The sequence below is a fragment of the Chenopodium quinoa genome, unplaced genomic scaffold, assembly GCF_001683475.1.
Source record: "Chenopodium quinoa cultivar QQ74 unplaced genomic scaffold, ASM168347v1, whole genome shotgun sequence".
Lineage (NCBI taxonomy): Eukaryota > Viridiplantae > Streptophyta > Magnoliopsida > Caryophyllales > Amaranthaceae > Chenopodium > Chenopodium quinoa.
The window spans coordinates 527,219-543,964 of NW_018745281.1; the positions used below are offsets into that span (position 1 = coordinate 527,219).

Sequence of the window (16,746 nt, forward strand, 5' to 3'; positions counted from 1 at the left end):
TGGTCACACTAAAGCTAAATCTGGGCAAGTTTGTAAGTTGCAAAAATCGCTATATGGCCTAAGACAAGCTTCTAGACAGTGGAACAAAGAGCTGAAAAAATTTCTGTACTCGATTGGTTTTAGTCGGTCTACTCAAGATTATTCAATGTTTACCAGGATTTAAGATGGGGAGTTCCTGGTTATTCTTGTTTATGTGGATGACATGCTAATAACTGGTTTTACTATGACACAAATTACTCGAGTCAAGCAACAGTTGGATGATGCTTTTACCATCGAAGACTTGGGCGAACTGACTTATTTTTTGGGCATAGAGGTGCACAAGAATAAAAATGGTATTTTTCTGTCTTAAAGGAAATATATCAGGGATATAGTAAAAGATTCGAATTTGGATAATTGTAATACTACCAATGCACCTTTACCTATTGGTCTGAAGTTGTCTATTAATTCAGGTGAGTTGCTAAGTGATCCCGAAGTTTATAGGAGGTTAGTGGGAAGGTTGTTGTATCTTGGAATTACCCATCCTGATCTTTCTTATGAAACTCAGCATCTTAGTCAGTTTTTGCATCAACCACGAGTACCACACCTCAGAGCTGCTCTGCATGTTTTGAAGTACCTGAAAGGTACCTTAGATATGGGAATATTTTATTCATGTAATTCTAAGTTAGAGGTTCCTGCGTATTCAGATGCAGACTAGAGTGGTTGTCAATTCAGCAGTAGATTTTTGAGTTATGCTGTATTTCTTGGAGATAGTCTTGTATCTTGGAAAACAAAAAAGCAAGCAACAGTAAGCAAATCTTCCGCTGAAGCAGAGTATAGAAGCATGCCCTTTGCTGCTAGTGAGTTAGTTTGGGTAGAAGGATTATTGCAACTTCAGGTGCCTCTGCCCATCACTATTTATTGCGACAACAAGTCTGCAGAACATATGGCTCACAATCCTGTGTTTCACAACAAGACTAAACATTTGAAGAGAGACATACATTATATAAGGGAGCAGGTTGAATTGGGATTTATTTCAAATGATCATATGTTCCAAGTCATGCTCAACATGCAGATTTATTTACCAAAGCTCTTACTTCAGCTCAGCATCAGGGATTATGTTCCAAGCTTGGTCTGATTTCGTCCCAGTCTCAACTTGAGGGGGGAATGTGAGATATTATTACATTATTATTTCTTATTATACACACACACAATATATATATATATATATATATATATATATATATATATATATATATATGTATATATATATATATGTATATATATATATGTATATGTATATATATATGTATATGTGTATATGTGTCCTTGTACAGTGCATATCACTTGTAACATTTTACATATACCTTCAATAATAGATTTTCCCTTTTTTCCCTTTTTTCTCTCGTTCCTTCTTTTCTTCTTCTAAAGTTCATAAAATGCGTTGCAACAAATGCCAATTATAAAGAAAATTTCGGTTAATCCATGATCATGGCTTGACAAATCATGGCTAAATTTGCTTCAACTAACATACAATCATCATTTCAAATCTAGATTTTTAGGAATTGACATGATGCCAAACTTCGATAACTAACCCCTACAATTATGCTTCCATTTACATACTTCGTATTAGATTGAAACCTTGATTTTTGTCCCATTTTTATTCTTTATTTATTTGAACCATTTATTATTGAAGACTACACAAATTGTAATTCTATATGTACCCATACTACTATTCGAGAGCATGATGCGATTATATTCCCGTAAGAAAGGTCATAAACGGAAAAGAATGCTCGGAGTAACATACAGTGATATATATAGAGAAACTATAGCTAGTGATGTGTGTTGTCATATTATGTAGTCCCTCTAGTAAGTTGCTCCAAGAGTCCAAGCACATTTGAGTTTAGAACAACAGGTTGCACGACTATTCACGAACGTACTTACATTCTTTATTTTGTGCATAGTATGGCCTTTACCCACATTGGGTGTCCAACGTTGGACCTATGCCCTTTGAATATGTAGCTATTGAGTCCTTACAATTAAGGCCCTACAATGTCTTTGTTGTTCACTCAAAAGGCCATAAATCGAAGAATTAGGTTTGTAATTACACTGTTAATTTATCGATTATGGATTGAATTTGAACTATATACTTGATACATTGATTTTGTTTTTAGAAAAGAGAATTATAATATACTCGCCGATATAAACTCAATTACATACATATATAAATTAAGTTCGACTATCAACTTTGTTAACGAAAACATACATACGTGAAACGTATCTAGTAAGACGAGAGGTGATAATTCCTGCAAGAACAAACATAATAGGAGAATTTGTTCAATGTGCTAACTAAAAGAAGGGGGGCAATACTGTTGGAGATGACAATTGCTAATTATTCTAAACACAAAAACTTTTACGTAAAAATAATGATGTTGCTTTGTAATCTATTAGACACAATCGCTTTCATTAAAGTTAATCTAATGATAATAATTAAAGAGATTCCTAATGGTGAAAAATTATAATACATGTAATCCGATATAAGGTAGTCAGATCAAATGGCCCTAAAATAGTTTGTAACACTATACTATATATGATTATGTACCAAATTATTAAAACCTTTAGTGGGTTTATGAACTGGTGACAACCATGGGGTCATCATTTTGGAACAAGATCTCAAGTCACAACCAAATTCGTGAGTTGTTAGCTTGTGACATTGACAATCAAATTAAGCTACTATTCTAAATTCTATTACCTTGGACCGTTAGAAGTAGTACTTGGTGTAACTGTGCAAGTGTAACCTCTATATATATAACCTTGATTGACTATCTTCTCATGTGCTTCTTAGTCAAGAGTTCAATGATATTTTGATTAGCTAGGTTTAAGTTAAACTTAGCTGCTAGTAATAAGGAATCATCACTTGGTTTTATAGCAATATTATAGTAAAAGTTGGATCGATTAGTGCAAAATCTATTGTATACACGAGTGTAACTACTAGAGGAGTTTGTAGCTGCTAACAGAGTAACAGGTTTAATTTATAATCATTTACCAAATACATAACGTGACATGTTCGTATTATATTGAAAAAGTTAAAAGTGGTACCATCATTCAATCAAATAATACCTTTTATATAGTGTAATAGTAATACTAACATACTGTAGATGATTATAATGGTACTCACATGATGCAGTTCTCACCATAGATTTATCTCTCTTTTCCTATGTCTTTTTATTAGCTAATGGGCCCCAATTACACCACCTTTTATCTCCATCTCTCTCTCTCTCTCTCTCTTTCTCTCCCACCACATTTTAGCTCCATGCTATCAACTTATATAAGCTGAATTGAACATAACCTTAGTTTTAAATATTAAAAAATACTAGTAATAATTATCTTAGTTTATTACACTCCTAAAGTTGGTCAAATAAACTACTCTTTATCAAGGGTTCTAAGAAATTCACTAAGCAATTAATTGTTCCAATGTTCTTATTGATCATTTTATACAATTAAGTAGATATCATCTAACAATTATTTCCCTAACACTTTACCATGTGAATAACTAAACAATAAGCAAGTCAAACCATCTAACACAACTAGCGAACCATAATCAACTAAACAACTAGTTAACAGTTAATTAAGTGTCATTAAGGTCTATATTTACCTTCGTTTACATCAATTTATATTTACATTTAGTTTCTCATTGTACACCAAAGTATACTTATACTTTCACACACATCATGATTTTGTGGCTTATGCAATGTGCCGAGTGTGAATCTCATGCGCCCAAACACATGCATCAATCACATGTAATATCCTTATATTATTTTTAACAAATTTATGTACACTCGAGGAATACAATAGACATGATAAGAACGACCACGACAATGTTAAATAAATTAAGGATGGTATGTTTAGTAACCCATATAAATTTTGTATAACACACAAAAGAAGAAACCCAAAAGATAAGAGAATTAAACCAAGACCCACAACAATTGGGCCAATCTAGTATTTCCCTAACCTCATTAGAGAAGACTAGAACCTTCTAATTTGTTGACTTAAAGGGCATTTCTGCAATTTATGCTTGATAATTCATAAACCCTTTTCTCTTACATAAACCCTAGTTAACTGATTTAGGGTTTTTCTTCCGTCTATTTCACCTTCCTCTTTCTTGTGATTTTTCTGGAAAAATGGCGAAGCGTTTGATGCCATTGTTGAACAGAGTTTTGGTAGAGAAGATTGTTCCTCCTGCTAAGACTCATGCCGGAATTTTACTCCCTGAGACCAGCAATAAGGTATCAATTTCCTTCAAATTTTTAGTTTATTTTTAATCAAATTTATATTTCGTTATTGTTTTCTGCTTTTATATGACTAATTTGTGGGGGAACTTGTTGTAAAAATGTGTTTTTATGCTTGATTTTGTAATGGGTATGTTGCAAATTGGTAGATTTGTTATCTATCTGCTTAGATGTGTAAGAAATGCGAAGAAAATTAATGGGTTCATCTTATTTTTTATTAAAATTATGCTACATTATTGAGTTTTATGATTCTGATTGAATATATTGTTGATTAGGTTATCTGCTGATTACAATGGCAGTATGTTCTGCTATTCATCTGATTTATTGTGAGATGATGTTGGGGTTATTATGCAAATTAATTGTATGTTTGTTCTTCATAGATCAATTGATTATTATTTCCAAGCTGTTGCTGGCTGTAAAATTTGTTTATGATGCTTTGTTTTGGGGAGTTTGATTTTTGTTGATTGAATTAGTTATAGCTTATAGGATTATTACTGAAATTTCTTACTTGGATCGGATTCAGCTAAATTCTGGAAAAGTTCTTGCTGTTGGACCTGGCCTTCGTGACAAGACGGGGAATCATATTCCTGTGGCTGTCAAAGAAGGGGATACTGTACTCCTTCCTGAATATGGAGGAACTACAGTGAAGCTTGGTGAAAAAGAGTGAGTTTATTGTTCCCATATATATATATTTTTTTGTTTGAGATGCTTAATTTCTTTGTCGAATTTCTATAATTGATTGTTTTGACCCTCGGTCCTAAGAACAACTCTAATATTAATACGGATATCATGCTATACATTTACACCTGGTGCTAATTGAACTAACATGACAACTAAATCCAGATAAAAGTCGTAACTTTAGTAGATTTGCGCTGCTTGTTTCACTAAGTGTGATGGGGGCTCCTGATTTGTGTAACTGGTAAATGTGATATTCAATGTGAGAAGTCCATATGATGGTAATAATGTTAGTGAAGGGAATGTATTTCCTGTTGTATCCAAGTGTGTGTCTATGATCCATCTGCACTAGGAATAAAGTAATCTTCAGATTTGCTTATAAAAGGTCCTACATGAAAAAAATAAAATAGTTTTATAGCATTTGTTTGAATGGTAAAGCAACTAAGCAAGTAGTATCCATGAAGCTTTTGTGTGGAAAAGAGTAAAGCACCTGCTTCTAGAGTACATGGGGTTTACTAGTATTTAAGCTAGTCAATATACTACGAGTTTGCTGATTTTCAGCCCTTGTTTCTTTTTTAATGAGAACATTGGGTTTCAAAAGTTGATAACTAGCATTGAGGCTTCAGCAAGCTCTGCTTGACTTGAATATAACATGACCAGAAGTGTTTTAACTTTTTACATGTTAAATGACCTTGGAAGATGGATAAGCTGTTGCCTTTTCTTTTCTTTTTATTTTGGAGTGGGGAATTATATTAAGCAATGTAAACTTCTGACTCTGAGTATGTTGCATTTTTAGAGACCAACATGCTTATTGAAAATGTTAATGGGAATTCTCTTTGTACACACCCTTCGATGCCCCTAAAAAATGGGAATAGAGGAGACTAGAAGTCTGGAGTTTGTTAAAATAGGGGAAAGGTAACAAAGGGTTGCTAACTTAGCTGGAGGAAAAAAACAATTACTAAGCTAAAGTAGTTGTGATGCCTACATCAGGATTTTTGTTTGGTTTAACTTGAAGAGTGAGAGTCTTAAGAAACCATGCATATCATGCTAATGGGCTTGTTCCCCCTGTTTGCAATTCATGTCTTTTACCTCTTGTTAGCTATCAAGTTTTTTTGGAAGAAAAATAAACCAGCATTATTTATTGTAGTGGTATTTTTTTTCTGTTGCATTTTTTATTTTCATCGAGCCATCATTTACATAGGTGAGATTTGAAACACTTGTGTGCATTAACTCTGTTTTGGGGCATCAAGAAATGATAGTTTTGACTTTTATTAACAAAAGGATTGAATTAAAATACAAAGTACATTTAGACGGAGCCGGAGTTTGGACTTAACGAGGTTGTGGGTCAAGTTGATTTCTGCATAGTTAGAGGCTCCGATAATGTAATGTGTCTCTCTAGTAGGCTAATAACTTGTGTCAATAAAGGAAACTTGCCCTTTGGTGTGTTCTACCTGAAGACTATAGATCTTGCCAATGAGGTATGATGTAGCAGAGTTTATAAGGCATGAATATTATACTTGGCACTGGCCTATACGATGAAGCATTCAGTAATATATTTTGTTGTGTGTTGTGTTCCACTTCTCATCTCATTCATGACTCTGCATATCTCGTGGCACATGACTTATCTTGATTTTGATTCTAAAATATGTATAATGTACTCCAAAATGCATCTAAGTTATGCCTAATTTTCTTCTAACTAGTCAGTAATCACCAATTTCAGAAATGTATTCTGATGATGTTCTATGAAATGCAGGTATCACTTGTACCGAGATGAAGATATAATGGGAACACTGCATGACTGATTTTAGTGTCATTTCCTGGCTTGATCAAGTACACCCTATGATTTGTTATCTTAGGAAAATTTAAATTTTAGCACATTGTTGATGAAGCAGCTATCTTAGAATTGATATTCAAGATGGTAAAATGTGATAGAATGCGATTTTATCCTTTTGCGGACTGACCAATGTTTTTTACTTGAATGTGAAACTGTATTATGGATTCAAAATATTATGTTTCTTCTTTCAAGTACAACTTTTTTTTTTTTTTTTTTTTTACTTTTTTCAAATTCTCCGGAGTATTGCTTCATCATCCTCGTGGTGTCCATATTCGGATTTTTTGTCATTGCAGAATCAGTTATAACTTATAAGTGCTATGTCTACTAGTTATTATACTGGTTAAATAAGTGCTTTTACCCCATATTTTGGATTTATTAGTAAACAGGAGATTTCGGCCATACTGTTTCTCTGATCTCAATTTTTTGTTGGATTTTTTTTATGTCTAAAACATTGTACTTAAGTTGTAAACAAGCCATGTATGGTGGTCTGGTGGACCACGATACATCTCATATTTATCGTTCCTTACCTTCGTGAGAAATTACCTCTACACATTTCTGAATCATAGTTAATTAATCTGGTGCAGTGAAAGCAGATTGTATATCAGATTTTTATTTCATGGACTTGGTTTCACAAACGTAAATTGTTTAGCTTATAAACTCGAAGATTTGGTTGATCTTGGTTTTGTTCAGTTGAATGTTATCACAACATGTGCCAACAGTAATAAAATGGTATCTGATATAGTCGTAAATCATTGAAATTTCTTGCATTGTACGAGTAAATTAGCAATGCACTTTTGTATAATGCACTTTTGTGTAATTGATTATAACCAAATCAATCCATGCGGTTTCTGAAATTTCTGTTGTGAGGGTATGGCCGAATCAAATTAAGTGATTATAATTTTTGGTACGTAAACTCCATAGATTATTGAGCAAGTGAGACATCTGGAAGTGGCTTCCCATCCAGGAAGGAGCGGAAGAGCACGAGAGATCGAGCAGGTTGCGACAATGGTGCTTCATGGGAAGCTCCTCTTATAGTTGCATATGCAAGAATGTCACCATATACTTGCGTCCAACCACCAACCTGCCAAAATTAAGATGTTAGTTCTAATCCTTTTTATGCTCCTCTTGTTACTTCAAGTTTGGTTGAAGCAATTGTTTAGAGGAACCTAATAACAGTCAAAGAGGCATAATTAACGCTTGAATTTGGTCACTTCAATGGCATGTATATGTGTGCTATATATTATTATTTTTTTTAAAAAAATTTATTCGGTTTTGCAATTTGCGCGCATAACCAATGAATGTTCAATTTTCATACTAAAAAATTGAAACGGAAAGGATATTTTTCGAATTCATATAATGAAATGAGACGATGCTCAATATGTGAGGTCATATTTTGAGTGATTAGTCATTTGATTTAGCTTTAGAGAGTTTAGTTTCTACTCAAATCTATCGTACAGTGTATTAGTTTTTAGCTTGCATTGATTTAATTGGAGTCTATTTGATTTAGGATAGGGTAAGGTCATGTAATTGAAGTATAATTTGAGTTTGGATGGGGTAAATGGGTAAGGATTGATTTGTCATGTAAAATGTTCTTGGAATTCAAATTTTATTAGCGACTATAGTGGTTGCAGTTTGAATTTTATCACATTATTACTAGTTTAAATTGCACTATTAACATGATTATTAACTCTGATCATTATATGAAAATATGAGAAATCGACCTGTCTATTTGTTAGCCAAGTTCTATAAGGCACAGTAGTGTTTAGTCCCAACTCCTTTGCCAATCCGTTTATAAGCGTTCTAGATCCGATGAATGGTACTACCGAATCCTGATCACCACTGCACAAATAGAATTAAAATAATCAAAGGGGATGATCTTTTGAAGTTAAAGTCCATGAAGATTAACAATTATTGGTCACATGTAAAATAGCATAGAGCATTCATTCATAGACTTGTAAATTACTTGTATAAACTAGAAATATCTGATCTGTCATTATCATTAGTGGCTATTGTCCCTTGAAAGATTGCTACTTAGCTTGTATGATCATATCTAAGACAACCACTTAAGGCGTACTCCATAGCATAAACTCTTACAGTTACATGAACATGTGATTGACATGAGAACTTTAGTAAGGTAGGGTTAATATTGGGAGAAAATTGCCTTAGCATAACCTCGGTATAATTTACACTTTCAAAGAAAAAAAAAAAATCGAACTCGCATCAAGTGATTAGTAAAATTACCTGTAAATCAAAACTCGAACGCCACTTTTAGTGAAAGTGCCAAGTAGTGGAAGAGTAGGAACCTCCAAATCGTCCATGTGATAGTTGAGCACACTATACCACATTGTTAACAAAGTATCCAATGTTAAAATCTAATGGTGTTTAAACCAACTAACAATGCTAGCTAGAGAATAAGCTACGTGCAAGTGTGTATACAAGAATGCTATTGTAATGTAGAGTGTATCTAACTCATTTGTAGAGTAATATAAGCTCTATCTCTCTAAAAGTGGATGTAGCTTAGTTTGAATGAGTCGCTTAAATTCTTGTGTATGTTTTACTTTGTGTACTTAAAGCTCATTTTATAACTTGTATTGTCATTCAAACTAAGATCAAAGTCTAACTATACTTATGAATTCTGATAAGTTCGAACTAGATAAGTTGAATATTACGGAGTTCTACTTATTAGGGGTGAGCAAACCGGGTACCCGGTCAAAATTTTAGGATCCGGACCCGAAATTGGTTGGGACCGGGTCCTAAAATTTGGAACCGGAATTGGAACCGGTACAACCGGGTCCTAAAATTTAGGAATTGAAATTGGTTCCACCGGGTACCGGTTCCGATTCCGGGTACCCACTTATATATATAAGTGTTGAAATATAATACAAATCATAATTTTTTTTTGGTTTATTTTTACTTTTAGCGTTTAATACTTATATTTTTATATACATTAAGCTATTTTAATTATATTAAATATTATTATTATTTTTTATTTTACTAATTAGTTACATTCAACATATTTTTGTTTTTTAAATATATTTTGTACAATATATATTGGGTAACCGGTATAGTAGAGCGAGAGAAAAATCTAGAAGTTTTAGGATTTTGTTTGATAATGGGTTGAGAGTTTTATAAGCAATTGGGCTTAGAAATTAAAATGGGTTGTACATAACTCTTTAGTTTTTTAAAAATACAAACAATCCACATACTATATTATATACAACCAGGTACCCAGTGGATACCGAGTCCAAAATTTTAGGATTTGGAACCGGAACCGGTTACAACCGGATCCAAAATTTTGGACCCGATCTCGGAACCGGTGAGACCAGTTCTGGGTCCGGTACCGCGTACCCTGGATCTTTGCTCACCCCTACTACTTATGCGGTTATGCCTATGCTTAACTCTTGTGTCAATATTATGTATTACTGTGTCATTATATTGAATTATTGATATGCCATACAAGTATTGTAGTTCTAACAGAAAAAGTAGAATATTGTGCAAAAAAGTGGTGTCGTACTTAAGATATGATGTTCACGGGTTAAATAAAACAAGGACCAACTCTTGCTGACTCCTAACCCCCATGCTGCCGCTGCTAGTCTGATATTATTGTTTGGTTTTATTCTAAAAAGCATGTTTTTACAAAACTTTTATAACTTGGACCACAAAAACATGATATTAAATAATTATTCCATGTTTTACTTTCTGTGTGAATGAAAACAAAACTACAACTTTTAATTTAAGATGTCAAACAAACATATATAAACCCCATAAACAACATTATCTTAGACAAAAATATTTTTCTACAGGCAATGAAATAGTAAGAAATGATAAGAGTATAATATTTAATTCTAAAAAACTAACAATCAATTTAATAATTTTGATATTTAATTGATCTTTGACGTAGTACCTACAACCAACGTGACATAAAGGTCAAAATAAGGAACTCATGAATCATCGCCAGCTTAAATTCTGCTTATAAATTATCAAAGGTTTATTGCCAAAAACTATTTTCTATGCAATGAAGTGGAATATTTCTAATTCTACATATTTTCTATGCATTTAAATGGAATATCTCTAATTCTACATATTATCATCTCACATGGGACTTTACTAATATATCCTATAATCTTAAGTAGCTCGAATTTCTACAAACAAATTCCAATCTAGCCAATACAACTTGATCTTATCAATGTGCCATGTTTATACAAGTTTCCAAATTAGTATTGTATGTTATAACAGAATCTTTGGTGCAAAAACAGAATATTTAAGAAGAATCTTACTTGCTACAAGTAGCCCATTGAGTTACCCCAATAAGGTGTGCATGCATAGCCTTTTGTACATCTTTCCTATTCAGGTATTGGGTTGTTTCATCATCTAGACAAACATCAATTTTCTCTTCATCCTGCCATTAATTATCATTATGTCAAGTATCTCTGTTGAATACACACAACACTCAGACATTGATATGAAACTTAGCCAGTTCATTTTAAGACAATGTCATGCAATATTTTCATTAATGATCAACGTGTAACTTTGTATGACAATTTTAGCCGAGTTAAAGTAACATGCATAAGAGAGAACAAACAATGACAAGAACCAAAAACGAATAATCTGAATGAAAGCAACATGACTGCAAATACTTTGTACTTCGTATATATTACCATCATTTGGTTGAGGACATGAGCTTGTTGAGAAACTGAATGCAAACATACGTCCAGAGTGACATCGTACGAGTCAATAAACTTGCCAATCTCGCTATTAATTTGAGAAATAACCAATTTGCAAGGTGCGGAGAAAAATCCTTTCTGTGATTGTCTCCTAATTTGTGAATAATTGCATATTTTTTCAGAAATCTCATATGTTGCATCAGATATTAGTCCATGAGACCAAAGATATTCTGCCCTTGAATTGAAGTCATTGTTAAACTCTAGCAGTGGATTTCCTATCTGCATTTTAGGAGCATAATCATTGTATAAATTCACTCAAATAAAGTTAATTAATTGCATAATTAATTTGTTAATCATTGATTTTTACTTACAGCAACTCCCTTCAAATTTGACTTGAGGCTTGATTTTAGCACGAGGTTAGCAAGTTGTGGAACATAATGTCCTGTTTTTGAACAGGGGAAACAAACTTTCAACATATTAATTACGAGAAAGTGTCCTCGAATAATTGTCCTACATACTATTTTGGCCGTAATAAAAAATAAAATAAAATTATAGAATAAGAATATGACCTCCATAGCTCTCTCCAGTGAGGAACAAATCTCTATTTTTGTATTCTGGGTATTTTGCTAGAAATTTCTGAAGAAATACTAGATTATCTCTTGCTGAACATATAGTTTTACCATTCATTTTCATCAGTAAATAATAATTAATAGATAAAGTAGTCAAAACATATAATAAAATAAAATTAGTAAATAAAATAAAAGACCTGTCATTTCATCATTAACTCCATTATAAAATGATTTATTTACAGAATAAGAAAACCCAACTCCTGCTGGTGATTCAAGATACAACATATTTGCTTCTGCAATCAAATCAATAACAATGATATTAACCAACTAATTAATTTAATTAATTACCAATTACATTTTTTGCATTAGCTAACTTTTTCAAAAAATAAAAATATAAAGACTTCACCTTTATTCCAGCTGAACTCATTCTTAATCAATCCATTTCCACTTGGGCTAAAGGGTCCATGTTCACTGAATGCTCCTGCTCCAATAGATGAACAACCTGGCCCTGTAAACATTTGAAAATTTTAAATTAAAATAAATTATAATTTTTTTTATAAAAAATATAAAAAATAATAATGGTTGAAAAAAAAATACCTCCATTGAGCCAAAGAACAAGGGGTTTGGAGGAAGGGTTAGTTTCAGCTTGAACAAAATAGTAAAAAAGATTTCTTTTTTTGACTTCGTCTACGGTAATATAACCCGAAAATTGCTGGAAATTAACAGGGGGTTGCCCTGGTAAGCTTGTGATTTTATCATCTTCAGATGATAATGGAGTTACTTGTAATGCAAAGTTGCATAATAAAAGGGTTGCAAAGGTTATGACTTTTGTGAAAGACAACATTTTGCTACACTTGTGAAAAAAACTAAGAAAAAAAAAGTATTTATTATGTTTTGTAGTAGAATATTGTGATAAGGTAATACTACTAGTCAAATGAAATTTTGGTTGATTTTTATAGTGTGGTTCCTAGTGTTCTAGTGTATGAACTTAATACGTAACTACATGTCATTTGAGGGCCATGAAGAACTTTCCAAACGTAAAAATAATTAAGTTTATTGAAACATTGAAAGCCTCGTATAAGTGTAACCTAGCTAGTGTTTGTTTAGGACAAACTTTGTTTTCAAATTGCATCATTTATTGGACTATTAATTGAAAGAGACTAAGTACCGTTTATCTTTGTTTAATCTAAATATCGTTTCTACCAAAAAAATTGAAAAAGACTAGAGAGTCAACTAATAAGTCTTTTCACAAACGTGTAAGGGATTGAGAAAATTCAGAGCAGTTTTAAAGTTAAACCCTAATTGTGTTGATAAACCGATACAAGTTTATTGAATAATAACTTTTAAAGTGTTCTGCTTTAGAGTTTTTTGCACTTCCAAGATGTATACTATATAATCAATTTTTCTCATAAAGATTGTCATGATATTATTGACAAGCAAATTTGCTCACTTTGTGACTTGAATAATGTGACTATGTGAGTACTAGCTTGGTAGTAGTACTCACAACTGTAAATTATTGCGATTTTGAATAATTGGAGTCCCAAGTAATGTACTACCTTCATTCTTTTATGTTCTACTCACTTACTATAAGTACACAATTTTTAAATTGTTGAAGAATGTGAGTGGGTGTAAGATAAAATAAAAGAGATAATGTAAAAAGATGGGTTTGTGTATGAATAAAGTAAAAAAGAGATCGAGAGTATGGATAGGTATAAACGTTCTTCATTTGTATTAGGATAATCAACATGATCCTATTTTGTTTTCATAAATTGAAAATTAATGAAAGTTATTAACAATTAAATCTGTGAATTAATCATCATGTATGCATAGATGAAAAAGTTGTAACTAAAAAAGCGGAAGAATGTACATTTTTGTACAATGACATGCACTATGTATTTAAAAGTAGTGTTTTGATCACTTAATTTATAAGTGCACATAACGCGTGCTTAATTGATGGTCATGTTGCCCCACAAGGCCACACTTGAACCAGACACTAGTTTGATTATTTAAAAGTTTAATGGGTTTGCTTGAAATCACAACAATTTCATGTACTAAGTGAGTTCGTGAATAAAACATGCCAATTTTAATTTAATGTTTGAGAAATTCTCTTTGGTATTCACGTGTTTTTTTAATTTTCTTTATGATGAACAGTAAAAATTTCAATTATCTTGGATAATCATGAATTATTATTATAATATATAAACCATAACATTAATGATATATTTTGGTTAAAATATTTAAATAGGATTAGGTTTATTTTTTTTAATAATTAAATTATTTTAAAAATATTTTTTTTAAAAAAACCACCACTCAAATTCTACCGGCCCAGCCACGCCCTGGCCACCACGCAAGCCCAGACCACCCTCGGCGCCGGCGCGCCAAGATTCCTCCTCTCCGGTGGCGGTGCTGCGCTGAACTCCCCTCTCTTGTCGTGTCTCCCTTTCCTTTCCTTCCCAACGAAACCCCTAAAACCTTCTGATAGAATATAAGATATTCTAGGATATTCTATAAATGATATATTTTGTGTAAATATGTTAATATTATGTTTCTCTTAGAATTAGGGTTGTACACCTATATATATCAATCTAATGAGAACACTCCAATCAAGGGAGATTTACACACTTTTACATGGTATGACAGCCAATAGGATATTTTATTTTTCTTTCTCAAAATTCCTAACTCTAGTTCCTAGGACCTTCACCGTAGCCTCCTTCTTTGCCTCACGAATCCACCATGACTCACAGTGATGGTGAAACTCCACCTCCTCCTCCCCCATCTATAACCTTTCACCCGGCCTTTGCTGTTTCGAACATCAAGAATCTCATGCCTATTACTCTTGATCAAGAAGAAAGCCAATACGCTACATGGGTGGAACTTTTCCAAATCCATGCTTGTGCCTTCAACGTCTTGGACCATATAGACAACACTGTTTCTCGCGCCTTCTGACCTCGATGACTCTACCCGAAAACGTTTGGATGTCATTGTTAAACAATGGATATATGGAACCATCTCTAAGGACCTTGTTCACACAATCATGAAGCCCGGTGCAACCGCTCTTGAACTTTGGAAACGTTTGGAGGAGCTTTTCTATGATGATAAGCACACTTGTGAAATCTATTTGGAGGAACATATTAACACCACTCATCTCGAGAATTTTGCGAACATGTCCGAGTACACTAGGCAAATTAAACTTCTTGCGGATCAACTTGGTAATGTCGACAATCCAGTTTCGAAGAGCAAGATGTTCTTACAATTGATCACTGGTTTGCCTAAGGGAGAGTATGACACCGTGGCTGCTATATATGATTCAACAGTCCTATCCCCTTCCGAGTGTCAATTCCAATCGGGTGTTAATTCCAATGAACTGTTGAATCTTGATGGAAGGGATAAGCTTGCTCAATCTTGATGAGGGTTCTGATGAATTCATTAGATTTAAAGATGAGAATTCCTTATTAAAGATCCATAGTTGTTACATCAAGCATAATCATTTTGATGGAGTTGTTGTTGAGTTAATAGGTCAAAAGTAGTGCAGTGACTTGTTTTCTTAGAAAGGTCTATATGCCTTGAGTCCTTGGTTCAATTAGATGTTTTCTCTGGCAATTCCCAAGTAGAACCTATGTTGCTGATTGACATCCCAGCACATAATCTCTGACAATCCCAATCTAATCTCATTTTGGCATGGCCTCTATGCTTGGCGACACAATTGATTTGCTACAGATAGAAGACATTGCTCCCTATTTCGCTCAAACCATATTTTATAATTGTGTGAGATAAATCTATTAAGCTGTCTTAGCAGCTGCAGTTCAGATGGTTTGAGATGTTAGAAATGATAATATTTTCAACAGTAGAACTGTTTTGTTGTCAAATCTTTGATTTTAGTTTCTTGTAAATATTTGGGTTTTTGAATTTTTTGTTTTTATTATAAGTTTCCAACTTTTGGTTGGGAGAAATCGAGGTGATTAAGAAAGTTTATACTTATATGGGTAGCAGAAAAGTGAACTTTTGAGCAAAAATTGGTGCAAGCTTAACATCACGGATTCCTAGCTTTGTTCCTACCATCCCTATCTCTAATTCCATGTATGCTTATTCACCAATTTTGTCATTTTTCCAGTTTTATTTTTATGCACCCCACTTTTCTCAGGCCACCAATACATTGTGTCTTTTGGACGGCTTGGTAGTAAAGGTATTGACAAAATTAGCCCTCGATCAGTAGCTGCAAAAATTTTCTTGAATAAACTTTTTTGAATAAAGATTGATTCATAAATAAAAAGTCATACGACATCTACAAAGAGATTTAAATTTAATAAAGACATGACAATTGAATCAAATAAAAGCTTTCTTTCAGCAGAGCTACGATCGTTATTGCAAATCGTACATTCTTCATACCCTCTTTTATATCGATGTGATTTACAACTTTTTTCGACGAGGGAGTCTATCGATCGGTTGTACTCGTGAAGAAAATTTTCGTCTAATTCATCTGATTGTAATCAAAGGATTAACCTCTTTTTCAATCCCGCACAAATCTTTACTCATGAAACAACTTGTACCATACTAAACTCAAAAAACAAAAATAAAAACAAAACTAGAACAAAGCCCGCCATAGGAGCACTTTCTACACTCAAACCCACTATAGGGGTACTTACTACCTTCAAAGAGTGTATTTATTGAACTCAACAACAAAAACATAAAGAAACTAAAGGGAAAGGTCGGAAATTGCCAAATTTACGGAGAAATTTGAC

The 16,746-nt window shown here is 33.0% G+C and overlaps 3 protein-coding genes across 3 annotated transcripts; 2 read left to right on the forward strand and 1 right to left on the reverse strand.

Moving 5' to 3' along the window:
* The first annotated feature begins 223 nt into the window (after positions 1-223).
* On the forward strand, positions 224-1,114 carry LOC110711549 (uncharacterized mitochondrial protein AtMg00810-like). The gene is made up of 3 exons (XM_021889961.1): positions 224-332; positions 450-609; positions 712-1,114. Exons 1-3 carry the CDS (start codon positions 224-226, stop codon positions 1,112-1,114), a joined length of 672 nt encoding a protein of 223 aa, XP_021745653.1.
* A 2,916-nt stretch (positions 1,115-4,030) lies between these two features.
* Positions 4,031-7,136, forward strand: LOC110711495 (10 kDa chaperonin, mitochondrial-like). The gene is made up of 3 exons (XM_021889896.1): positions 4,031-4,262; positions 4,789-4,928; positions 6,694-7,136. The coding sequence occupies exons 1-3, from the start codon at positions 4,158-4,160 to the stop codon at positions 6,740-6,742; spliced, it is 294 nt and encodes a 97-aa protein (XP_021745588.1). The 5' UTR covers positions 4,031-4,157; the 3' UTR covers positions 6,743-7,136.
* A 225-nt stretch (positions 7,137-7,361) lies between these two features.
* LOC110711550 (serine carboxypeptidase-like 45) lies at positions 7,362-14,989 on the reverse strand. The gene is made up of 11 exons (XM_021889962.1): positions 14,750-14,989; positions 12,605-12,974; positions 12,414-12,515; positions 12,205-12,300; positions 12,008-12,100; positions 11,810-11,880; positions 11,433-11,717; positions 11,052-11,173; positions 9,016-9,108; positions 8,496-8,613; positions 7,362-7,855 (listed from the first exon to the last, which is right to left on the reverse strand). Exons 1-11 carry the CDS (start codon positions 14,987-14,989, stop codon positions 7,697-7,699), a joined length of 1,749 nt encoding a protein of 582 aa, XP_021745654.1. The 3' UTR covers positions 7,362-7,696.
* Between the last annotated feature and the right edge of the window lie 1,757 nt (positions 14,990-16,746).

Bases quoted from the DNA above. Each gene is read 5' to 3' on its own strand.
- LOC110711495 (XM_021889896.1), top strand. From the start codon at position 4,158: ATGGCGAAGCGTTTGATGCCATTGTTGAACAGAGTTTTGGTAGAGAAG. The intron at 4,263-4,788 runs GTATCAATTTCC...GATCGGATTCAG, and splicing joins TCCCTGAGACCAGCAATAAG to CTAAATTCTGGAAAAGTTCT. The intron at 4,929-6,693 runs GTGAGTTTATTG...TATGAAATGCAG, and splicing joins GTGAAGCTTGGTGAAAAAGA to GTATCACTTGTACCGAGATG.
- LOC110711550 (XM_021889962.1), bottom strand. From the start codon at position 14,989: ATGACATCCAAACGTTTTCGGGTAGAGTCATCGAGGTCAGAAGGCGCG. The intron at 9,109-11,051 runs GTAAGATTCTTC...AATGTGGTATAG, and splicing joins CAATGGGCTACTTGTAGCAA to TGTGCTCAACTATCACATGG. The intron at 7,856-8,495 runs GTCGATTTCTCA...TAATTTTGGCAG, and splicing joins CTTGGCTAACAAATAGACAG to GTTGGTGGTTGGACGCAAGT.
- LOC110711549 (XM_021889961.1), top strand. From the start codon at position 224: ATGACACAAATTACTCGAGTCAAGCAACAGTTGGATGATGCTTTTACC. The intron at 333-449 runs GTATTTTTCTGT...CTATTAATTCAG, and splicing joins GGTGCACAAGAATAAAAATG to GTGAGTTGCTAAGTGATCCC. The intron at 610-711 runs GTACCTGAAAGG...TTGTCAATTCAG, and splicing joins GCTGCTCTGCATGTTTTGAA to CAGTAGATTTTTGAGTTATG.